At 27.5% G+C, this 24,532-nt stretch overlaps 2 protein-coding genes across 3 annotated transcripts in view; one reads left to right on the top strand and one right to left on the bottom strand.

The window, feature by feature from the left end:
- Nucleotides 1-2,450: 2,450 nt before the first annotated feature.
- LOC110282374 (cytochrome c oxidase assembly protein COX19) lies at nucleotides 2,451-10,921 on the bottom strand. 2 transcript variants are annotated; one of them, XM_021145587.2, is made up of 4 exons: nucleotides 10,799-10,921; nucleotides 10,578-10,664; nucleotides 7,235-7,346; nucleotides 2,451-3,596 (listed from the first exon to the last, which is right to left on the bottom strand). In XM_021145587.2, the coding sequence occupies exons 2-4, from the start codon at nucleotides 10,654-10,656 to the stop codon at nucleotides 3,536-3,538; spliced, it is 252 nt and encodes an 83-aa protein (XP_021001246.1). In that variant the 5' UTR covers nucleotides 10,657-10,664; nucleotides 10,799-10,921; the 3' UTR covers nucleotides 2,451-3,535. The 2 variants fall into 2 exon arrangements, with proteins under 2 accessions (XP_021001246.1, XP_021001247.1); XM_021145588.3 differs by having other exon boundaries at nucleotides 10,578-10,697; nucleotides 10,799-10,879.
- Nucleotides 10,922-10,973: 52 nt separating this feature from the next.
- The window catches only part of LOC107445605 (nonsense-mediated mRNA decay factor SMG7), a 62,999-nt gene continuing 49,440 nt past the window's right edge, over nucleotides 10,974-24,532 (top strand). Inside the window, exons 1-4 of the mRNA XM_043050198.2 lie at nucleotides 10,974-11,362; nucleotides 13,483-13,514; nucleotides 21,356-21,534; nucleotides 24,374-24,445. Coding sequence (XP_042906132.1) covers nucleotides 11,334-11,362; nucleotides 13,483-13,514; nucleotides 21,356-21,534; nucleotides 24,374-24,445 — 312 coding nt within the window. The 5' untranslated portion in view covers nucleotides 10,974-11,333. The remainder of the gene's footprint in view (nucleotides 11,363-13,482; nucleotides 13,515-21,355; nucleotides 21,535-24,373; nucleotides 24,446-24,532) is intronic.

Genomic DNA, 24,532 nt, shown 5'->3' with positions numbered 1-24,532 from the left:
CTATAAATCGATATATCGCGACATATCGATTTAATGCCTGTATCGGCAGGCCGATACAGCGACCTTCGTCCCAGGCGATGCATCAGAAATCTGATTTAAGCCGTCGAGTAAAGAAGACGAACGATATAGCGATACAAGACACGCAAGGATCTCTTGCGTGCCAACTCGAGCTGGGGAAGACGATGTTCGTATCGTAATATTGAAACGGCTTTGATTGATGAGCGGTAGAATCAGAATCAGTTTTGAGAACATATATCGTGATCTCGCATGTTCGTTTCCGCACCTTTTATTTTTTTCTTCTTCTTTGTCGCGACTTGATATCGTTTCTTGTAGATTATTTTCAGTGGGACTGACTTTGTGATCGCCGTCGTTACCTTGTTCTGAACGTAATCTATTATTGAAAAGAATATATAAAGAAGTGTTTCTTAATTAATTAGGTATTTTTTTTAAACAAAACTTTTATTTTTAAATGTGAAAACTAATTTTGATATTATATGTTTAAGTATTATTTTACATTATTGAATTTATTACAAACCGAAATCTAATTTAAGGTGCCCATAAAGAATTAAATTAAAAAGTAATTAAATTTGTAAGGTTATTTTTTACTTTATTTTAATTTATTAAAAACTTTTTGGATAAAATAATAATTTAATGGGTTTTTATTACTGATTTTAAATTTATAAATATTTAGTTGTCTTCATTTTTATAAATAAAATTATAACAAAACTTATTTTTCCTCTTTTGGATTTGGACATAAGTCAGTCAACTTTGTTTATTCAAAAAAATTAGTAATGTTTGCAATTGCGACTTCCTTTTTTTAAATCATTTAGCACTTCATTTTATTACAGAGTATAATCGTGTTTTTTAATTTTCTTTCAATATTGTCAGTTGAATATATTATCGAATATCATTTCTTTTGTTTTTATTTTTAAGAAATTAAATCTTACTTTGTTTTTTCGTTCAGAATTCGGTAATTATTCAATTTAACTTTATTATTCATGTGAAATAATAACGATAAAAAATAGTGTTGTTTTAAAAGTGTGTTTTTTTTTTTTGTTTAATTTATTTAGCACTTTGTTTTAAGCATACAAATAATTTTTAACGAACTTATTTTTTAAATTTTCTTTCTATATTGTTAGGTAAATATATTGATAAATTTCAATTTTATTTATTTTTTTATTATTTATTTTTAAACTAAGAAATCTTTCGTTATTTGCGCGATCATTTTTAGAAAATATAACATTAATATCTTTCTTAAGCAAAACATATACATCAAATTCATAAATTGATTTAAATCAATCTGAGTATGAAGTTTTGATAGAAATCCGACTTTCTGCGCCTTACAAGTAAATGAATTTCAAAAATACTATATCGCTATGCAAAACTGACGATGCATCACGATATAAAATTTCTTATATCGCCCAGTCCTAGTCAATATATATATACACACGCAGAACTCTGGTTTTACTTTTTTTCGTACATTATTTCGCTTTCTACGTAATTTTTTGCTGGTCCGGGAAAATTGCCTATACCGATAATGTTAAATTTTCCATTACTCTCTTTTTTTTTTCCTTCAAAAAAAAAATCGGTTTTATAGGTTTTTCTAATAGATAAAAATCATTTTTTCTCCACAAAGCTTGCAAAAACTTTTTAGGAATTTTTTCTTTCTTCTTGAAAAAAGATTTATTAGCTTTTCTCACATTCTTTCTATCTAAGTGTCTCAGGGAGAGGATTTCCCCCTTCATTCAAAATCAGAAATGGTAGGATATCCAATGCACGGTAGAAAGGAGCTTTAATTGTGATCTTTTTCTTCCAACTTTTGAATCATCTAAGCATTTAAAGAACGTTGCACTAAACAGCTGGTTAGGTAATCATTTCTTTTTCCTGATTCAGGTGATCTGCAAGATGCTTCACAAATAAATGTTCTGATTGGATAGAGTCACCTCACAAACAGGTTTAATATAACTTCTAGTTATCCATCGGAAATTGCTTCTGAAGTCGATGACATTCCATTACTTTTCCTTTCCATATCTGATTTAAAGGCTACTTTCTATGACAGAGATGAAAATATCGGAGAATATATCTACAACTGATCAAGAGTTTGAAAGCATTTGCGAAAAAAGTAAATTTGAAAACAATAGTAAGTATTGTGAAGACTGAAATTGTATACAAAAGCAAAAAAAAAACATGTAAAGATTACATATTTTTTCTAGTATATCATCTCACAAGAATGAATTTTCGAAAAATATAGTTTTTACCGCAATTTTACGTTATTACGCTTCGTGCGGTGTTTAAAGCTGGTCCAGTGGAAAATGTAAAATCTGTGTTCCACTGTAAATATATATATATATGATGTTTATTTACCCTCTTCCTGAAAAAATATTTTGAAAATAGATTTTTTTAAAGCAACTGATTGGTCAAAAACTGGCACCAAGGAAAAATACTGACAATTCTATTTTAAGAACTTTATTTTAAATACATTTTATATTACACATTATAGAACACATTTTATAAACTAATACTAATGCTATTTGTTAAATGTTATACAAAAGAAAAAAATACAAATGATAGTTTTTTGTCCAATTAAATGCTATTTTCAACAGATTCCAACTTCAGTTAAGTGGTACGAGGGCTGTTTATTTTTAAAAATTAAGGTCCATTTTCTTGTGTACATTAATAAATGACGCTTGCGTCACAACGAGTACTTGCGGAGTGTCTCGGCATTTCTTGGGAACAACTATGCTCCGCTGTGTATGTACCCTGTGCAGTCAGTTGTTCTGCGTCTTTAATATGTTCAAATTTAACAAATCACCCGCCAATACGAGGTACGGTCAGTGATGCGTTTTTAGTCGGCAAAAAACCTGTCTGCTACATACATTCACTGACAGATTTCTGAAGCTTCCTACTGGCACGCTGACAGAAAATTTCGCTACTCCATGACTCTCCACAGCTCAGTCCCGAGCTTTATTGGCTCTTTCGGCTGGGAAGTTTTGGATCACCCCTCATCAGCCCAGACCTTGCGCTAAGTGATTTTAACCTTACCCGATGTTCTAAATATCGTTTTGCCGGCAACTAGTACAATGATTACGAAGACGTGAAAACGGTCGTAACCTCTTGGATATCGGAGCAGGCGGCAAGTTACTATGAAGAGGGTATTCTAAATCTAGTTGGTGTAAGTGTTTAAGCAAAGTTGACAACTATTTTGAAAAAAAGAGAAATGTATGTTGAATCAAAAAATAAATTTGCTTCATAAAAATTTTCTTTCATTTGGTTTTTATTTCCAAACAGCCCTTATTTAAAAAATATCCCTCGTATTACAAACAACGAATTCCATACATCTGAAATTACGAGCTGAAAATCATTTAGATATAATTTTGTCCTGAAACTCAACTCTTGAAGGGTCAATAGGTTTATGCTGCTGAAATCCTTTTTCCAAAAAATTAAGGAAGAAAAATTTTTTTCACTATAAATTAGACAATTAGCTCTATTTACATATTTAAAAATAGAAACAATTTTGCAATGTTCATCACAATCACTACTTTGTCTCTTTTTCTGGAAAACCCAGCTTTTCCCACTCTTCATGAGCCATTAAATTTCTGAAATAAAAATCAAATGAAATTCTTGTTAACCATACCAGTTATACAAGCATTAGCAATTAAAAAAAAATTCTGACAGTTACTTTTATCTTTAGTTTAGTAAAGAAATAAGGTTCAAACACAACAAATTTTTTTTTAATCTGATGATTAGTGCAAACCTTGCGTTAGTTCCCAAGCGGACGCAATTAAAATGTCGTTTTAGAATAAGAAATGTCTAGTACAAATAAATGTACACACATGATCAAAATTAAAAGAATATGCATATGTTATTTACACAGAAGAGAAACATACTATACTCCGTAATTCTCGATCCATAATGCTGATAATATGCAAGAACATTTGATGAATTTAACCAAATCACTAATATTTGATAATGGGTATAGAAAACTGAATTTTGAAAGAAAAGAATTGTAGAAAATATTTTAGAATAATGAATAGGCTCACATGATCAGATATTTTTTTAACAATTTTACATGGATATTATGATAAATGGATAAAATTGAAACTCGTTATTTCAGAACACAAATAATAAAAAAAATATCTATTTTAAAGTAATATTTAGATTAACATAATTAAAAAATAGTAAAAATGATCACAAGTGTCTCTTCCATTTGCTAAGTAACAATCATTATCCACTTCATTTTATAAAATTCTATATGAAATTATAGTTCAAATATTTTATACTTTTCATTTCATTTTGATTGAAATAACATATAGCTCAAACTGGAAAAACATTGTATGCATATCGATAAACGATCAAACACATTTTGACACTCAATTTCCAATAAAATTATCTTAACCCAATAATTGCTTTTATAGATCAAATGTAATGTAACCAATTATTGTTTTGGTGACAAAACAGTTTGAAATGTCTCACTGCTGCTGACTGAGTTGATTACAACAATTTTGCAGTTTTTTTTCTTCTTAAATATTAGAGCTTTAGATAAAAATTTTAAAGAATAATAAAATTTGATTCACAATTTTTAGAAAGTATATTTTGTACATAGATTGCCTTACATAACACACACCCATCAGATTATCAATTTCTAAATGTACATGAAATTTTATCTTGATGTAAAGTTGGAGCAGCATTGGAAAATATTTTGTATTAAAATAAAAACATTTTTTCAACACAAATTTTTTTGTTTATAACTCTCTAAAGGTTAAAACTTTTTTTGCTATTTTCAAATAGCAGAACAATTAAGAGCACATTTTCAAAACTCCAAGTTAGGGAACTCGCCCATTTTTTGGTATATAGCAAAATTGTTAATTTAGGTCTGCTTTTAACTGCTTAAATGTGTTAGCTATACATATTAATAGCTAACACAATCGGAAAGCAGCATAGGAATGCAGTGATATAGGCTATAGTGAGATGTGGCTCCTTTTCTTTTACTATATATATAAATATTATAAACTTAAATACAGTTTAGAATCTCATTAACTACATAATGACAGTTTCTATTGAAAGACGATATGTTCCCCTCCTTCATAGTAGAAAAGTCTCTATACAAGGACAGAGTTCTCTGGAGGAGTAAAAAGAGCAGGACACTTCCTCACAGAAAAGGGCATTTTGAGTCTTGAAAGGGCACTTACTTAACACCGTAAAAATTTGTCAAAATGTGTAATAATATATAATAACTGAATTCGATCCTCAATAATTCTAATTAACCTCTTATACTATTTTATGTGTATATTTCAAAAAGTAATTCTGATTTATTACCTAAAACAAGAGAAAAATTGGTAGTTAAAAAAAAAACAACTTTTTTTTAAAGGCATGCTAAAAAACAATCACTGTGCACAATTTTTTTCAAAAACTGAAAATTATCACAAAATAAATATTTAAAGATGCCTTTTTTTTAAAAAAAAGAAAGGTATTTAAAAATAGTTTTAAAATCACGTAAGAAATTCATCAATATAAAACCCCCCCCCCCCCGAACAAAACTATACAAATTTAACCATTTGAGAATAATCCTGACAAAATATATATCTGTAATAGTAATCAGATATAAACACAGATAATTTCACGAGTGTATAATTATTATTTAAATAGCGAATTAATTTTTTTAAAAACAGAATATGAATAAAAAGGCCATGTTCTTAAGAGATGGCAGTTTATTTTTACTAAAAGGTCAAAGAGGGTGCATCAAAGGGCGGGCCACTCTTCTAAAAACGCTTAGTGAGAACACTATATAAGGATGTCTCTCTATAGCGATGACATTTTTTAATGTGCAAAAAAATATATATACATGTCTATATATATATTTTTTTTAATTTTCTGTCAGAGGAAACAAAATAGTTGTAATGGGGTCGAGAAAGACGATTGAAATTTTCTATTAAGAGGATTTCTTCATCTCATGTGAAAATATTTGAAATGATTTAAGAGAAGTATATGAAATTTATGAAGAATTATCAATGAAAATGATGAAGGAGAAAGTGACAAGGCCTGCACTAAGGAATTTAAATTATTAGTCAGTAAATTAGCCAAAGATCAAAAGTATAAGCCAATTTTCACAATTCTTAGCCAAAGACAAAACTTAAAAAAATTGTATGATTGATTTTTTTTCATAAAAACTTCAAATCGAAATTCAAATTTATTATAAAGTAAATTATTTTATAAAATCCAAATTCAAATCAAGAGTCAATCTGGAGTTGGGGAAAAGTTAATGAGCAATGGATGAGAAAGAAATAGAAATATGTTGGGGTTCAATTTAGATTACTTCTTAGACTAGAGGGCAGTAATATAAGGATAAACCTGAAGCAACATTATGTTGTTGTCACGTAATGGATATGCTACTGTCACAAGAAAATATACTTTCTGCAAAACTAGTTGGATGGTAACATGCACCTTGATATTATTTAATCTGCTTTAGTGGCAGGAACTGTAGAAAAGAATTTTGTTATGCGATATCACGAGATCCGGCAACAAACATATTAATCTGTATTTTACAGTAGTTTCTCTCATGCTTACGTTATCTCTCTTGTTGCTTATCTGAACTTATTGTAATACTAATTCTAATTGGTTATGTAACGTATCTAATGGAAATTACTGTAATTGAATAAAAATTACAAAATTTGATCCCAAAAAATTCCTTTTGATTTTTTTTCACAATTTTTTCAGGGTTGAGGGTTTGATAGAAAAACAAAAACCATTTGCCAAAACATGATTTTCTCGCCAAATTGATGATTTTATCCTATTTGGCAGGTTGATGAATGTTCAGCGTGAACCATGCATAGACAAAATATAAGTCACTGCTTCCTCTTAATACAGAATACTCTCCATACTATTTTAATATGTAAAAAATTTTTTAAAAAAGAAACTTACTTAATTCTTATGCTTTTTTTGTTAATCTATTTTATTTTTGTTCTAATATTCTTTGTTCAATGAAAAATAACATTCAAAAACTTATATATTTTTCTAAACATGCTAATTTATTACAAAATAAAGTGATAATTTTAAGCCTGTCGAAATGAGAAGGGAAAAGTTTTATTTTCTACAAATTCTATTTAAAGATGAACTTTATTTAAGATTCATTTTTCTCAGTCCCTTCAAAATTGTTAAAAAAGAAGAGTCAATTGTAAAATTAAACTTAGATAAGTTTAATTTTTGCTCATGTTTGAAGGAGATAAAAAAAAATTACTTTTCCATTCTGCATTGCAGATAATCTTTAGCAAGATGCCGACATTCTTCATTGGAATTGTTCTGACGATTTAAACACAATAAGTACTTCAGCATCTGCCTTTTACACTCTCCTAAAAATGAGTGAATATAAAATAAACAAACATTTTTATTTAAGAGCAACTAAAAATTCAGACATCACACATCAATTGCACATTATCACTAACTGAAATGACAATATCAATTAAAACAAAATGAAGCTTAATTTTTACTAAATTTAAACTGTTAATATTTTATCAAAAAAAATCACATTTGAATTTTAGGAACAAATTCTTTTAAACCTTTAATACTAAAAATTATTTTATCATTCCATACAGAAAAAACTTGTTTATGACAAGCCCAGATTTAATGGCGACATTTTTAACCATTCTTAGGTTTAACACCTTGTGTTATAAGAGAAACTAAGTACCTAACACTTTTAGAAATGAGACGCTATCAAAAAAAAAAAANAAAAAAAAAAAGAAAAAAAGATTATGTACAAAAGCAAAACAGAAAAAATTATAATCGATTTTATTTCTTGAAAGAAAATTTTAAATCTGAATATTTCAGTTTTCCAATTACTGATCAGTTTTTAAGAAAAGGTGATGAAAAAAGAATTAATTCTAATAGAAACCCTCTTGATTGTAGTGCAATAATAAAAATATCAATAAAAACTAAAGTGTTTTTTAAGAAGAAAAAGCTAGATGGAAACCAAAACAAAATCATTCTTAATTTTTAATCTTTTTTTATTCTTAATTTTTAAACATTAAATCTAACACTAAAAATCTCAATTTTACTTTTTCACATTGCTGTATTTTAAGGAGAAAAAAATGACAATAAAAGAACAACGTTCATTATAAACACTCGTTAAACAAAAATGAAGCATCATTATAAAAATGCTGATAAAAAGAAAAGTTAATAAACAGGAAAAAAATTGTTCTTAGTTCTTAAAATGTAACTTAAGCATTAAAAATAACAGTTTTTTATGTTACCTGATTACTGAACAGGAAAAAAATGACAGTAAAAAGTTAAGTCTATCAGAAATGTTCCATTAAAATGCTTCACGATAATAAAAAAACAAAATGATCATTTCTCAAAACAAAAGTTGTTGAAAAAACCACGAAATTGACTTGCCTAAATAAAATTAGTATACTAGTACAAAACTTGTGGTTCAGTATAAAGTAATCTAGTTTAAATTTTTCTCACATCACTTTTCAATTTGTCTTCTAGGACATAAATTTGCAAGCCGTGTGCAAGTTTTTGAGAACTTAAATGTGTGTAAAAACTATTTCTAATATTCTCTAGTTAAAAATATTATTTCAGATCATTCAGAGCCAAATATTGATTATTTCCTAAAAACCGTAATGTATATGCTTAAAAAATATTTTATTGAATCAAGATAGTTAACATGGGTTGCGTTTTCGGTGTCTAAAACTGGTTTTTGGCATGACACAACAAAAACCTGCTGAAAAGTGTCAAGAACTGTCAAAATCCATTAAAAACTGTCAAAACCCTGAGGCAAGTTTCTTTTTTGACATTGGAGTCATTTTATTAGATACTAAATCATGCACAATACTTATATTATATACTTCTATAATTATCATTTATATTATATATCAACTTTTAAAAATGCTGCAAAAATCATTGAAACTATTGATTGGCTTTTCTAATGGCAATCTTAATATTTTAAAACCCATATTTTAACAATTCGGCTTCTATTACTGGTAATAACTATGAGTTGTTAATTATTATCAACATAAGCATTGATTTTAATTCTCTTATGTTATGATTTAGGCAGACTTTTTAGATTAAATGAAATCAAAGTTTTTGAAAATAATTGTCTGATCACAATGATAATTTTTTTTTTTTATGGTTCTTAATATTTGTTGTTATTAATTATATTGAGATGAGCAGAATATGTCTAACTGTGTGAACAAGGCTTTGGAGGAAATTCAGACAGCCATGGGGAAGTTTTTGGTCTAAAAAAATTCCTACAAAATATTTTGGTTTGCAAAACTTCTTCTTGTTAAAAAAGAAGTTAGTTAGAATTCCTTTTAGTTAATAAGTGAGACTTTAAATTTTCTTGAATAAATTATTACTATTTTGATTTCTATTATTTTATGACACATATGCTCGTTTATTCAAGTCAAACGAACACATATAAAATCAAATGAATTTTTTTCTTACATAAACTTTATTTTCTAAAAATATTTTTTTTCATTGGGATTTTTAGGCTCTGAGAATTTTCTGTACTCCTATTTATACGTACATAAATATTTTCAATATTAGTGAACTAATGTTAATTTCATTAATGAATAATTTGTTCACTTATTAATGAACTACTAATTATAATTAAAATATATATATATGAGTTAATAATTTTTTCAATCAATGCAAGGGTTTAACTAAATTACTATTAATATTTAGTACAGTTACAGAGTTCTTCCTAAGAATAAAAAAAGAGAATGTGCTTCCTCACGTAAAAGGGCATTCACTTAACACCCTGAAAATTTATCAAAATATGTAATATCATGTAATAACTAAATTTGTTCAACAATTTTTAAGTTACTACCATATACTATTTTATGTATATATTTCAAAAAGTAATTTTCACTCATTATCTAAATAAGAGAAAATTTGCACTTTATAAATAATAATTAAAGGCATGCTAAGAGAAAATCTCCGAGAGCACATTAAAAAAAAGTAAATTAGAAAAAATATTTTTCGATAGACAGCTTAAATGATTTTTTATACAATTTATACTGAAAATATGGGAGATTTCCGTATCGTGATCTGTGGCAGAATAATCGTCAAGTCTTGGAAACTTCCGGTCAGCGGCCTGTGAGAAACTAAAAAAAAAAAAAAACACCACAGAAAGGGACCAACACGAAAGGTATAACTCGCAACCACAGCTACACGTTTTTTTTTTTTTTTTTTTAATTTTTAAGTTTAAAATCTATTTGGCAACTTGGTGACTGTAGTTGGCCCAACTACAATCAACTACTATCCCTCTGAAAATTATTAGAAACTGAACATTTTAAAGGTGCATTTGTAGATAAAAAAATGAAATAAAAGTTTTTTAAATTACTTTTACATCACATTCTCCATTATTCCACATCAACCAATTGCAATAACTAATAAAAGATGATATAGCCACCAAACCACTTAATACATTCTATATTGTTGCTCATGAAAGGTTAAGTCAACGAAAAAAGAATCATTCGATTCTTCTGAATTTATGTTGAATGCAGCTTATGTTAATCTTAAAAAATTTCGTAAATTACCTACATAAAAAGACAATATAAATAAATAAATCTAATGCATACCATCGTGATCTAATGGGAAGCTTCCTTTATCAGGTGGAGATGGAAAGAAAGGCTTCTGTTGAAACGTTAGGGATGACATAATGAGAACTAAAAATGCGAGATAGATTATCTATTAATAAACTGCAAGAAATAAAACAAAGAATTTACTAAAATTTGAATTAATGAAAAGCACTATGAAAACAAATGTTGTTTTTTTTTTAATGAGAAAAAATACAACTTACATAAAAATCTAGTCACACATAAATTTAACGTAAATTATTGAGTTAAATTGAGGACGGATTATGGATTTCAAAGCATTTAGCAAAGTGTGAAATTTTAGCTTTTGGCTTTATTTGAAATTAAACTATATTGATTACAGTTATATAATCGATTATACTATCCGAATTTCAGAAATTTGAAAATAAACAAAATATCTTAAGTTTTCAGTACTATTCCATAAAAGAATTAAAAAATTACAGATTAAACTAATTTATATTAAATATTTGTTAAATTTGTTCATTTAAAAAATAATATGCAATTTAGTGGGTTTTAATGGCATCGTCCTATTGTTTTGTTTAATGAAATTTAATGTTTTGATGAGCAGTGATGTGATGTGATGTGATAATAGGAATATTAAATCATTCTTTCATTGGTTATGAAATATATCTAAATATTTATTATCGGATATAAAGCTACTGTATAACGCTATTCTATGGTGTTCCTGAAAATATTACATTATTTTGTCCCTTAAAAAAACTGGAAACCCTAAGGGAAGAAATGAAGGCCTCACCTTCACAAATTTTTAAGTATGTTTACTTTCTTAAAAATAAATTTTTTTTTAAAATTATCGCATATTTTGCATTCTGTTGGTATCATAATGAATTTTAAAGTTCAATTAGTCATTTATTGAGGGAAGTTTTTTCTTTATCTTAAATGTCACCTAACTATCTAACGTCAACATATGTTGCTATTGACATTATTTTTATTTATATTTTCCAAAATAAGAGGTCAAAACTTTTTCTCCATTTACCCGTTTGAGCGTTTTTAACTACTTACTAAAAGCCCCATTGATATTCGAGCAAAAAGCTATTCACATTATTTATTTAATGTTTTCTAATTTGGATATATAGAAACAGCTGTGGTGTGCCTGTTTATGAATTGGGAGATGTTTGGATATCGTGAGTTGTTGTGCCTTGTACAATTGCCAATGCGCCAAACGGATTTTAAATTTGCAAATTTAAAAAAAAATAGAGAGAGGTTCGAGGGGAGATTTGCATATCATGATCTGTGGCAACATAATCGCCAAGTCTTGGCAAATTCCTGGCAGCAGCTCGTGAGAAACTAAGAGCAAAAACAAAGAAAGGGACCAACTCAAAGGCTTATACCTCATACGGGGAGATTTCTGTATCGTGATCTGTTGTGCTAATTACAATCGCCCCGGTACCAAATAGATTTTAAATTTGTAAATTTTTGAAAAAAGGAACCAGGTGGATGTTGCCCAGGGGGTACTACAAGTTATAATATATATAACAATAGGACGACAGTTGTTTTACATTGATAAACAGTGCTAACATTGATCATGTTCTCAATATTATGAAATCTACAGATTCTTGCATACAATTCACATTTGAACAAGAAAATACTAAGTTTTTGCCTTTCTAAAATGTTCTCATTGCTCGTAATTACGAAAAATTTCCCACTACTTTTTATCGTATTCTATTTACGGCTTCACTCCCCCTCACATCTTTTTAATCTATTTCCCTATTCTAAAGATAGCTCTGCCTTACACACTTGTTTCTTCTAAATATTGTTCTAATTGTTATCCACTCAAGGAAGAGTTTCTTTACATTGAGCTACTATTATAGATTGTGGTTTTCCTTTTAATATTATTGATTAAAGGCATAGAAAATTTATCCTTTTATGGAGTAAACTCTTCAATTTGAACTTTAACAATTTGATTGCTTTATCTTCTTTACTGAAAACCAGTTCCTAAATTACTAAGATTTTGAATAAATTGGAGTTTAAAGCATTTTTCTTCCCTGTAAATAAACCTAATTTCACCAACCTTAAATACCCTATTACTTATATTAATAGCTAGGTTATTTATCAAATTTCATATTAATGTGGCCTTGACTACTAACTAAACATACTCTCAAATTTTAATTTATAGAACAAGGCCAAAATAAGGATGATCTTCCTTCACCGTGCGTAGTTGGAATTCTAATCACATGTTTGAGTTTTCTTCTGAAAAAATCATTAACCCTGCTATTCATCTACCAACCTTTATTTCTGGAATCATTCCACTTAGTGAAAAATTCGAATTTAGTTAATGTTCTTTCTTGTTTCCCAGTGTTCGGAAATCTAATCTTTTGCAGCCTGGGGTTCCCACCAAATCCCCTCAACCAATTTGTTATCTCCCATTTTTTATTATTGTTCACACTTTTCCCTGTTTCCTAATTGGTTTAACCATTTCGTACATGGACTTTTTACTTTCCTACTATCATTTGGTGTTTAGACCTAAAGAAAAGTTCTTGTTTATCGAAACAAAACTATACTGTGTATTTTCATTTGTGCTTTATTCACCTTTTTTTCCCTTCCCCATTAGCCTGTGTAATACAAAATATGATAATATGATTTTTTTGATATTCTTTTAATACTTTTCCTCTATTTATATAATTTTTTAGTTATTTATCACTCAATATGATGAGCCATGTTACACTAAATGAGGCTTGTGAAAGAATTCCAAGTAAATGCTCTGTATAACGTTAAATAATTTTTAAAATGCACTTAATTGTAAATAAAATATTATTTTGTTTCGATAGTAGGTAAATTATCTTGTTTTGCTTTCAATGATTTTAATTATTATTATTTTATTTTGTTCATATTTAAATTTTACGTCTTTTAAGAGGTTCTTCCTTTTTTTCAGAGAAGCTGAGACACTCAAAGCTTCTTTACTGGGTAAGTATTAATGTAGATGTTAATAATAGAATTACTATTATCAAGTTACTTCTTCAGTTAGGATAAGTCTAAATTTGTGAGACAAAAACCTGTAAAAGATCCAAAGTGCACAATATTTTTCATGTTTTGCAACTCAAAAAGCAATCACAATCTTGAAGTGACATTTTTAAGCACTGAAAGCTTTGAAATAAAAGAAAGAAATATATTATTTTGTAATAATATTAAAAAATAGTATTGCAGTTTGTTGATTGTCCTACTTAGGGTCAATTGGAATGATTATGACTACTTTTTATTTTTATTTTTTACTTAATTCAAACTAACTTGTTTTAAAATATAATTAATGTTTCAATAGTTTTTAAATATTTTAATAGTTTTTAAATATTTTAATAGTTAAGGTGATTTTTATGACTCTCTAACAGGGTGCATAGCGTTTTTAAAAAGTGCTTAAAGGTGCTTTTTTTCATTGGGTGTTTTTGAAAAGTGCTTGATGTTCCAAAATGAGATTTTGTTTCTTTACCATATCAATTTTCACCTCAAATTACGCAAAACGCGTGGTTTTCACATTGTTCTATTCAACGTTTTCATAATTCATTCAATCAGAATCTATTTCGACATACCATTGGTCTGTAGCACATGAAAGCTCCAATCATTTTATGAAGTACTTGAGGGTTCGAGTACTGAGCTGGATTCGGTGGGAAGGATTCATGCATTATCATGAGCAACTTTGCTGCATTTTGCAAGAGAGATAATCTTTTTAAATAATAGTTAAATTAATTATTTATAATTTTGAATAATTTTTTTTACACAATTGTGTTAAGTAATTATTAATTGAAAAAAATTAATGATTCACTCTATATTGAATATATTTACAATTGTGCATAAATTGTTTTTATGGTGGCTAATATAATCACGAAAAATTTATTTTGTTAGAAACTACAGTGAACTCCCACTTATGCAACGGTGTAAGGGGCCAAGAGAAAAAAGCGCATAAGTGAAAAACTTCAAAATTCTAAAACGCAACGTAAATTGCAGTGACAATATGAATAAATATGTTTCTAAAGATTAAATGTTAATATTTATACTGTTTTGGTATTTACTATAATTATACAAAGAAAAAATTTAACATACCTTAAGACAATTTATTTTCTTACAAAATAATCTTAATACATGTTTGTATTTGTTTTTGCCGACGTTATTCAAAAACAGTTTTTTCCAGTTCATATAAATGGGATAAGGGGGAGTTTCAGAAGCAAAATTAAATTGTAAATAGTCAGGAATAGTGTCTAAAGCTTTCAATACTGCTGTGTGATTTGGAGGAACTTTATCATCTCGTCAGTATCATCCACCACGTTCTCATCATTCACAAGTTTTAGTTAGATATAAATGAACAGTTCTTCACAAAAAATTTGAGTTTTATGGGAGGGGGTGAAACATCACATGATAAATTTCTAAGAAAAGTACTTGACGTCATAATATGCTGCACAATAAGTTGTTCAAGTATTTCCCTCACTAAACAGATCACCTCCTTTTATGTACTCATAATGTCCTTCTGACTGCAAGTAAGTGATCGCGGTCTCTTTCATCTTTCGTATTCCAGGTGTCTTCTTTTTCTAGAAAACAGCATGGGAGTAAAACTAACCTCTGGACAAGAGGAATGGTCATTTTCTAAAAGATGAATGGGCTTTCATTGTTGTTGGTGTAACAGATAAGACACCCTATTCAAAATTTTAGAAAGAATGTCTTTCCAGAAACAGCAAAAATGAAAAGGTCACAGGGGGAAGAAAATTCAATAGGATCTAACAACATATATTTCTTTTTTTTCTGTAACAAGGATTACTCATTTGCTTCATTTTTAATTTAAAAAAATTTTTTTAAAAGAAAAAATATTTAAAGGATTAAAAAATTAAAATGCTATCCTAAAATTTTGGCGCATAATTGAAAAATTTATTTTTAGAGCGATGCATAAACGAAGGATGTTAATCATTATTTTCCTATCTAATGTACTGGGACCTATAAAAATCGGCGTATAAATGAAAAAGGTGCATAAAAGAGGTGGTGCATAAGTGAGAGATCACTGTAGTTATTTTTTCATGATCATGTAATTTAGAAAATAATTTTGCCTTTTGTTATCATATATATATATATCTGAAGAACTTCCAACATTATGAAGGGAAGAAAATTATTAGTGCGCATATCCCAATTATAATATTTTTTAAAGTGCTTAAAAATATTTTTTGAGTGCTTAAAAAGTACTTAAAAGGTGCTTATTTTTTGTTGAAAAATTTGGCTATGCACCCTGTTTAAGAATGTTGTACTGTCAGCTGTTGCACATTTTAACACTATTGTTGATTCACTTTCCCTCCCTTCAAATACTCTAACTAGTGCATTTTTAACTATTCTACACACAGAAGGGATCCTAATTGAATTCTGACTCACCAAACACTAAAGAACTGAAAGAAAATATTCAATTAATTTCCTTTGCTTTTCACGATGCATAGAGAAAGTGATTAAAATAAAGTGAAATTATGTTTCATACAAATTTTAAAATACATTTGCTGATTTAAAGGAAAGAAATTGATCTAGATTATAGGCTGTGAATGCAAAGTAACAATATTTTAACTTTGATAGTTGAGGTCGGATAAATGGTACAATAGAGAATGGCTGTCTGGATTTATAGATTTTAACATCATTAGTTAATGTGTGTAGAATTTCAATCATCCAAAAATGATACCTTATTCATTTTTTATACAAAAATTGTTTCAGTAATTTTCATGATCGACTAAAGGATTTTCCACATACCCCTAAAGTGAGAGTAAAAATGATTTAAATTATTTTATATTTTTTAAAAAATATTTTAGTTATCTCATTAATTAATATTTTAATTATCTGATTGAAAACAATTTTTTTTAAAAATCATTGTTTTATACCAAATATTTTATAACAGAATTTATTAATACATTCTTAAGGGTATGATTTTTTTTTAAAAAACTCTGATTTCATTGATATTTTAAAATATTTATTATGAAAGGTTTTTTCTAGATGCGCCAGGGAATATATGTAAATTATTATTTGATATTCAAACTGAAACAATAAATAATAAAAGATACTAAATGTGGATAATAGTGATAAGATATGTTTGAAAGAAGATTAAATATTACGGTCAGATTTTTATCAAGTTGTACAAAACAGAAGTATTGAATTGCAAATTAAAATAAGAACTAGATTTTTAAAAATATTTAATTACATATTAAAAAATTCTGGCTACAATAACTTCAATGTGCACCTATGTATTAAACAATTAATGTGCAACGGATATCTAATTGTTAAGTTATAAAACTTTAAAAAGAATGGTATTAAAACTTACATAGTAGCACACAAAATGTTCAGTGAGAGAATTGAGGTTTGTCTGCTGCAACCACCGGAGAATAGATATTTACATTTTAAATTTGAAATTTACAAATGTAAATAATTTCGTCCAAAATGAGTGGTTTCAAAAAGTTAAATCGGAGAATTTCTTCGAGAAAATTTCTGATACGCACATGCTGAATTATATTCACAAAATAAAAATAAATAAATAAATAAAAAAGAGCAAATACACGATTGTTTTTGTATTTGAATAAATATTTTCTTAGATGCAAAACCTGAGACATAATTTTTTTGAACCGTTGGTAAGTTGAATTTCACAGAAACGAAGCAATTGGTGTTTTTTTTTTTAAAGAGAAAAGTATTTTAAATCCATATAGATTTTTTGCTAAAATTGCCATCAAAAAAATGACAGCTAATATATTTTAGTTAGCAGGCCACAAAAAAAAGTTTCTCAGGCTGCCAGTTGGTAATCACTATTCTACATCATTGTTTCCCAACTTTTTTTTTAGCTCACCGCTCAGGTGTTCCCCTAGCAAAAAAAAAATATTTTTTTTAAATATTTTGATTCGCACTCCCTAAAAAGTTTCCCTTGGTGTATGTATAATGTGTAAAATTTCAGCGCGAATTTTTTTATTAAAGGTTCCCCTTAACCTCTTCATTACCTTGATCCACGAATGTGGATCTTAGTTTCTAAAAACGCACCATAAGAACATTTATAGTTTTACTTTCACTGATATATTTTTGGACGTTTATGCTTTCTGGGTATTCCAATAGATGCAAAACTTGGGTAGAAATTCCCATAAAAAGAAGTGATTTTCAAAAATGATGCTAAATCTATATACTCGAAAATGTATCTTAATTTTATTGTATAAGTTAGTTATTTTGAAAATTATTTTTTTCTTTTAACTTTGTAGTTTTGTGATCTGTATGAAGCTTTTAAATTTGTATTTACTTAATATTTAAAAATAATGCAGTCAAGAACATGCAGGTGTGTGTACCTAGGTATGAAGATAATGATAATTTGTGACAGTGTGGTCGTCAAGTGAAATCTTATAGTATTATAAGTACAACTGTACAATAAAAGGAGTAAGCGATTTCAAATTAAAGGAAAGAAATTCTTTTTTGACGATTGCAACATAGGGAAAAAGTTTGCTTTTGCTAAAGTTTAGAAAATTTAGACGCATAAAAATATACTAAATTGTGAAGAAATGTAAATGACATAAAAACCTTGTCAACGAAACAACCCTACTGACAAAATGACCTTGTCGACGAAATGACACTGTCGATTAAACGAACTTGTTGATGAAATTATCTTGTCGATTAAATGATCGCTTGATGAAGTGGTGCCGAAAAAAGAGCCTATCGATGAAATGCACTAGGCACATATCATTTACAAATTCATCTAAAATAGACTGACATGTGTACCATGATTGAAAGTATACGCATGCTACAAGCCGATTGAATATTTTAAGCCCTTTTATATTGTTGAGGTGTTAATTATATTACAGATTCATTTACGTCAAACAGTAGTACAATTTTTAATGATTAAATAAATGTCTTTTGCCATCCAACAAGCCGTATGGAGAGCACCTGCTTTTCGAATTAAATTGCTTACAACTATTCCAATCATACAAACAGAAAGATATTAAAATTGTCTAAAATCATCTCTAGGGAAGTGTTTAGTTATCCGAAGTTGATTAGTAATGAAAATTTTCAAAGAATTGGATGTTGCAATCAAGGTTTTTTTTTTTTTTTTTTTTAAAAAATTTTGGTTTGTGATTGTTTAGTTCTATCTCAATTTTCTCAATCTTTTAAACATAAAAATTTCAGGTCCACTGAACATTAAAAGACAGACATTAAATGCATTTGAAAGTAACACTTCAAACATATAGTGTCTAAAATTAAAGCGAACCTCAAAAGGTTTCTTGTTAATTTATTTTCAAGTAGAATTCATGTTTATTAGAATTTTTCTAGTATTTGAGGAAGTTGTGCCTAAGCACATACTAAAAATCTACAAATTACTTTTTCATGACTGTAATTGTTCAAAAACCACATTATCTGCTGATTTCTACGTACTTGATAATAGTTTAAGAATTCCAAGAAATTCTGTGTTACTATCTTGCAGAGAGAAAACTAACACTGGTAAACGATCCACCTACTTTGTTTCATTTAATGATAAACCAGGTAGTAACTTTCTATCACAATCTACTACCGATTTCGAGACATTAAACTCTTTTTTTTGTTGCTCAATTTCACTATGCAAACGATGATATTTTATTGATGCATATTTTATTATTAATAATGAACGCATAGTGTTTAATTAATTATAACTTATATTTTTGATAAAAATTAGAGACTTAAAATTTCGCATGTATCATTGTAATTTGTGTGACCCTGAGGGACCTCTTAATATTTTTTTATAAAATGTTTTAATTTTATTTTCTGGGACACTCTATCAAGTATTTTTGAATGACCCCCATATTAAAGTTTCATTTAAAAAAGTTTATTAAACGTTAAAAAAAAAATGTTTTTTTTTTTTTTTAAACAAACATTTTTTTAAAAAATAATTAATGTTTAACATTTTTGATATGGCCTACTTTTAATCATAGTTATTTTATTAAAAATTTTTACTGATCAATGAATTTATGTTTTAATGTTTATTTAGCCGTTTCTTATTAAAGTGGCCCTAACATAAGAATAGGTTTCTGCATGGAACTGAATTCAATGTATCATCTTTCAATTTTAATTAACTAAATATTATTAATTAATAATACAACTATGCAGCTAAATATTATTAATTTAGTTGTTAAAAAACATATTTTTCCGTAGATTTTGAAAAATTGATGAATATAAATGGGTATAATTGATCTTTGACTGCTTCAGCTTCATTCTAAGTCAAGTTTTAATTTTTGAGAAACTGAAGGTGATTTTCGAATTTTATGGGGAAAAAAATCTTAAACATCTTATATCTCTTTAAAAATAACTTTTATTTTTTAAAAAAAGGTATAAGTTTTATTAAATCAAAGAGTATAAAAGCTAATAAGGTGAAATTGTTTGCCGTGTCAAATAGAAATAATTTGAATTTCATAAGAATGTCAGAGGATCCTTCGACATAACATTACAGAATTCTTAAGTGAATAATACAAAATATTAAGTTATGAAAAGCTGAATTTGCTAATTGCTTCCAAAACATTTTATAATAAAAATTGTCTTTATGGCAGTATGTAAAATTTAGTGCAATTGGAATTATTGGAGGTGTTGTATGGAAATTAGAAGAAAGAAATGTCCTAACTAATATTTTTTTTAAGGGAAATTTTCTTAAAATTTTTTACATTTTCATTGTAATAAAATCTTTGCATCATTTATATTTTTATATTATCTTAAGTATGACCACATCTTGTAAGCTAACACATTATGATTTAAAACAAAACTCTTGCTTTTTTTTTTTTTAAATTTTAAAATGCGTTTTTGGATATTGGATCAATTAAGACAATTTACTGGAAAAACATTATTTTTTTAAAAATTTCAAACGTTTTTTTACCTAATTAGACCATTTGCTCCATAATATATAAAAAATATAATAAATATTTGTTTTACATTTTAAAATATAATTTGTATTTTTCATTTGAATGGTTTATGGTTTACAGATAGGTAGAAATTGGCTCTGGTGGCGTTTTTTTAAACGACAAATTTTTTTTATTCTGCTTGTGTATGCAGCCAATAAAGCATCATTCTAGCAACACAGTAAAATTACAGCTAACTTTTTACTTGTGCAAAAGTTTTATTCTTGATCTTCTTTTATCCCCTATATATCTACAATTATTTTAAAATTAAGAAACATCAATGAGTTGAAAATTTCTAAAATACGTATAGATTTTTTTTTGTTTTGAATTCTGTGGTTAAAACTATTTACTTGAATTATTTATCTAATTAGTAGATGGCACCTGCTAAATTAGAACTTTTAAATTTTGCACTTTCTATTAGTATGTATTATATAAATAAAAAGATGTTGGATCAAAAACTACATTTTTTGATTCTTCATTTCTATTTTTTAAAAATCTGTGTTTTAAGAAAAGAGGATGTTCTGAACATTCTCAAAAACCAGGAATATCAGGACAAAAAGCTAAAAATCAGGCCAAAATATTTTTATCTGTAAAACCAGGACAACTACAAACCATGAACTTTCTCGTGTTAAAATCTTTCTATATTAAGCAGAAAGCATAAAGTTTTCTTGACTGTTTTTGGTTAGTATCCTTTTTCTCAATAAATTTCTTAATTAATAATTGCTTTAATAAAATTTAATGTTAAATATGTATTAGTTTTTTTATATAAAACAAACGTGTCCGTATAATTAATTTTAGTGTGCTCTCGTTATTTAAAATAGTTTTCTTCTATAAATTGTTGAGAACCTAGATTTTCATGAATGGTTTCTTATGAACATAATTATGAACAGTTTTTATTTTCTTTGTGTGAAGGTGAGAGCCTATCCAGTTCAGACAATTGGCAGAAGCGACAAGAATTATGCCACCTGTTGGAATCTCTCCTCCTCATCGATCTAGATTATGCCCTTGACAAGAAAGTTGAACAAGATCTTTGGAGTTTCATATTCCGAAATCCTATATCAGCTTGCCAGTCAAAGGCGAGGGAGCACAAGGTATTCATTCAATTTAATATTTATGACTTGTACATTGTAATTTAGGGTAAAATTTTTTTTTTATTTTTAGTATGAACCCTGTATAATAAATTACTGAAAATGTTTCTTAATGGGGGGGGGGGGGTTACAAGCTTATAAATCAGTGGTATAGCTAGGGCAGTCTGACCCTGGAGGTGAAAAATTACCTATAGAAAAGACTTTTAAAAATTTTTTGCCCATAGAAAAGTAACTTTATGTATCTATATATATGGGTGATTTTCTTAAAACATTAACTTTTGATTAAGACAATTAAGAAATTTCACTTATTATTCAAGTTTACTTAATTTTGAGAATTTTTACATTAGTAAGTTAGGTACAGAAATCCACGAACAAAGAAATAACTTAATAAATAAAAATTTAGTGACAGTTTTAAATTCCTATTGCATGGAAAAATGTAATTATCTCTTAATTTAAATGTTTTAAAAGTACACGAAATTGTTTTTTTTTATCAATTAAAAGTTAATAAATATTCTAAAATATTTTAAACAGTATTTAATAGAAAGTTTAATATTTTTGAGAAATAGATTGTATCTAGAATTTTAAGGAAGTATAAATTTTCATTAGAATTTTTTTTTCATTGCAAAAACATACTTGTATCACTTAAATTTTTATATTACCTTAAGTAAGACTGCATTTTATAAACAAACACATGTTACAATACTTATAATACGCTCTACAATAATTCTAGATATTGCTTGTTTTACATTTTAAAATATTTCATCTAATTTGTTTATCCTTTAGAAATTGTCTTGATGGGTAGAAATTGTCCTTGGTGCATTTTTTAAGTGTATAACTTCATTTTTCATGTGTCTTGTGCATGCGACTGATAAAACTTTTCATCCACTCAGACCAGTAGAATTTCAATTAACTTGGGTAGAAATTTCATTCTTCTTTTTATCTTCTACATTTTATACAATTAGAGCCATTGTAGTATTTTATTAGTACTTTTTGTATTTGGGATAATAATTACATAAAATTTGGGTGCACATTCAAGAATATTGATTTTTCAGATTCAAGTAAACAGTGATACTATATTGGAATATGTATACATTGTAACATTTTCATAATATAGTACAGGGGTGATTGTATTCTGGGGGTACCCCGGAATTCCAGGTTTTTTCGTATCATTCTTTCAGGTCTAAAAACTAGGAATGGGGCATGCAATTTTTTGCACAAATATAGCAGAATTCTATGTAAATCAAGACAATTGGTTTCGGACTTCCCCAAATCAAAAACTTCTAATCCGACAAAATTTCAAAGCTTTTTCTAAATCCCATTAATGAGAAGTTTACATACATTCTTTCGCTAATTACGTGAAGAATTACGTCTTACGTGATTTTTTCGCCAAATTGATTATTTTAGTTTGGCGGTTTTTTGCCTTTTTTAATATTTGGAACCTCACCGGAATCTGCTAATATTTGGATTCTTTATTCAAACATCGATTTTTCGTATTAACCTGATTTTTAAGTGCTACATGTTGCGATTTGTATTCACGCAATTTAAAAGTTTAACATTAGATCAAGATTTACATTTCCGAGTTTTTGAAATTCAGTATTGCGATTTGCATTTACACAATTTAATAACTATGCACAGTAATTTGTTTTTGCGCGATTTAAAAATCCATTATCGCGATTCATATTCACAAAATTTTAAAATCCGATATCCCAATTCATACTCACGCAATTGTAAACTCCCAACATCGCGATTTATATTTGTGCAATTTTAAAACCCAATATTGCAATTCTTGTAAGAAGTAAGTTTTTTCTTGCATTAGTTACTCTAAAGGTGCATAATAACCATTAGTAGGTAATTTAATTATAAATGTTAGTTCAAACAGTTATGTTAAATATGAAACATGTATGGTATATAAATTGATTCGATTTTTCATACATAAAATTTTCTGGGTTTTTCACTCTGTGCCACAATCGCCTCTGATACTAGTAAATTGCTTACAACATTCAGAAATGTGTATTAGAGAAAAGGGACAGTAATGACTTTTACCCTACTTTATTTTTTTCAAATACACAAAATGTGTTTGCATATTTTTTTACTCCTTGTGAGTATTTTAACTAAACCTACTGTTAAGTAATGGAAATAAATATTTTAATGAGAAATATTGCTTCAAGTTGCAAAAACTAACTAATTGAGAAAATTTCCTATTTACATTTTTTTTTAAAAATTCAGCACCGCTAGTAACAGCTGATTAATTTTCCCTTCTATTATGCTTTCATTTTATATTTTATGATGTGGCAATTTAATTAAATGGGAATACATTTTAATCATTTATTGCAAGCAGATCAGAAGTTTGTCTTTTTTCGATTCTTTAATTCAAATTTTTATTTTTTTATTTTGTTCTTTTTTAGTGTGTATTCTTTATTTCAATCTGATTCTCTTACATTAAGGGTTTTATGTGTGTGCATTAATGAATAGGGAGCAAAATTCTTAGCTAACAATTTAACATAACGGTTGATTCTAATCATCCTTCCCGAGGAGCTTTTTGGACACTAATGCAAAACATACAGAGCAATGTAAGCTTCCCACCATTGGTTAAATTTGAAAAGAATTTCCACAAATGCAATTAAAATGATTGTGACACCAATCCCATTATCAAATTTTGCATTTTGTATTTTATTTGGAGTTGTTGGGATAAAACAAAAAGATGTGTGAAAGTTTTTAAAAGTTCATTTTGTATTAAGAAAATATTTATTGCTTATAGTTCAAAATCTATTCTCTTAGATTTTATAAAAAAATAATAAATAAATCTTATGCTTGGCATCCATTTTTTTTCTTCTTCTTTTAGAAGTCTAACCACAGCTACATTAGCAGCCAACTATCTACTTTGTTGGAAACTGCAAGTGGATTCTATCTTCAAGTAAAGCTTTACTTATTTTTATTATCTTTTAATTATCATATTCTTCTCAAATCTTTTTTCAAAAGATTAATTCTGTAATCCTAGAAT

Source organism: Parasteatoda tepidariorum, chromosome 3 (genome assembly GCF_043381705.1).
Source record: "Parasteatoda tepidariorum isolate YZ-2023 chromosome 3, CAS_Ptep_4.0, whole genome shotgun sequence".
NCBI lineage: Eukaryota > Metazoa > Arthropoda > Arachnida > Araneae > Theridiidae > Parasteatoda > Parasteatoda tepidariorum.
Note: the sequence above shows the minus strand (reverse complement) of the source record. Positions and strands in the feature narration are given on the sequence as shown.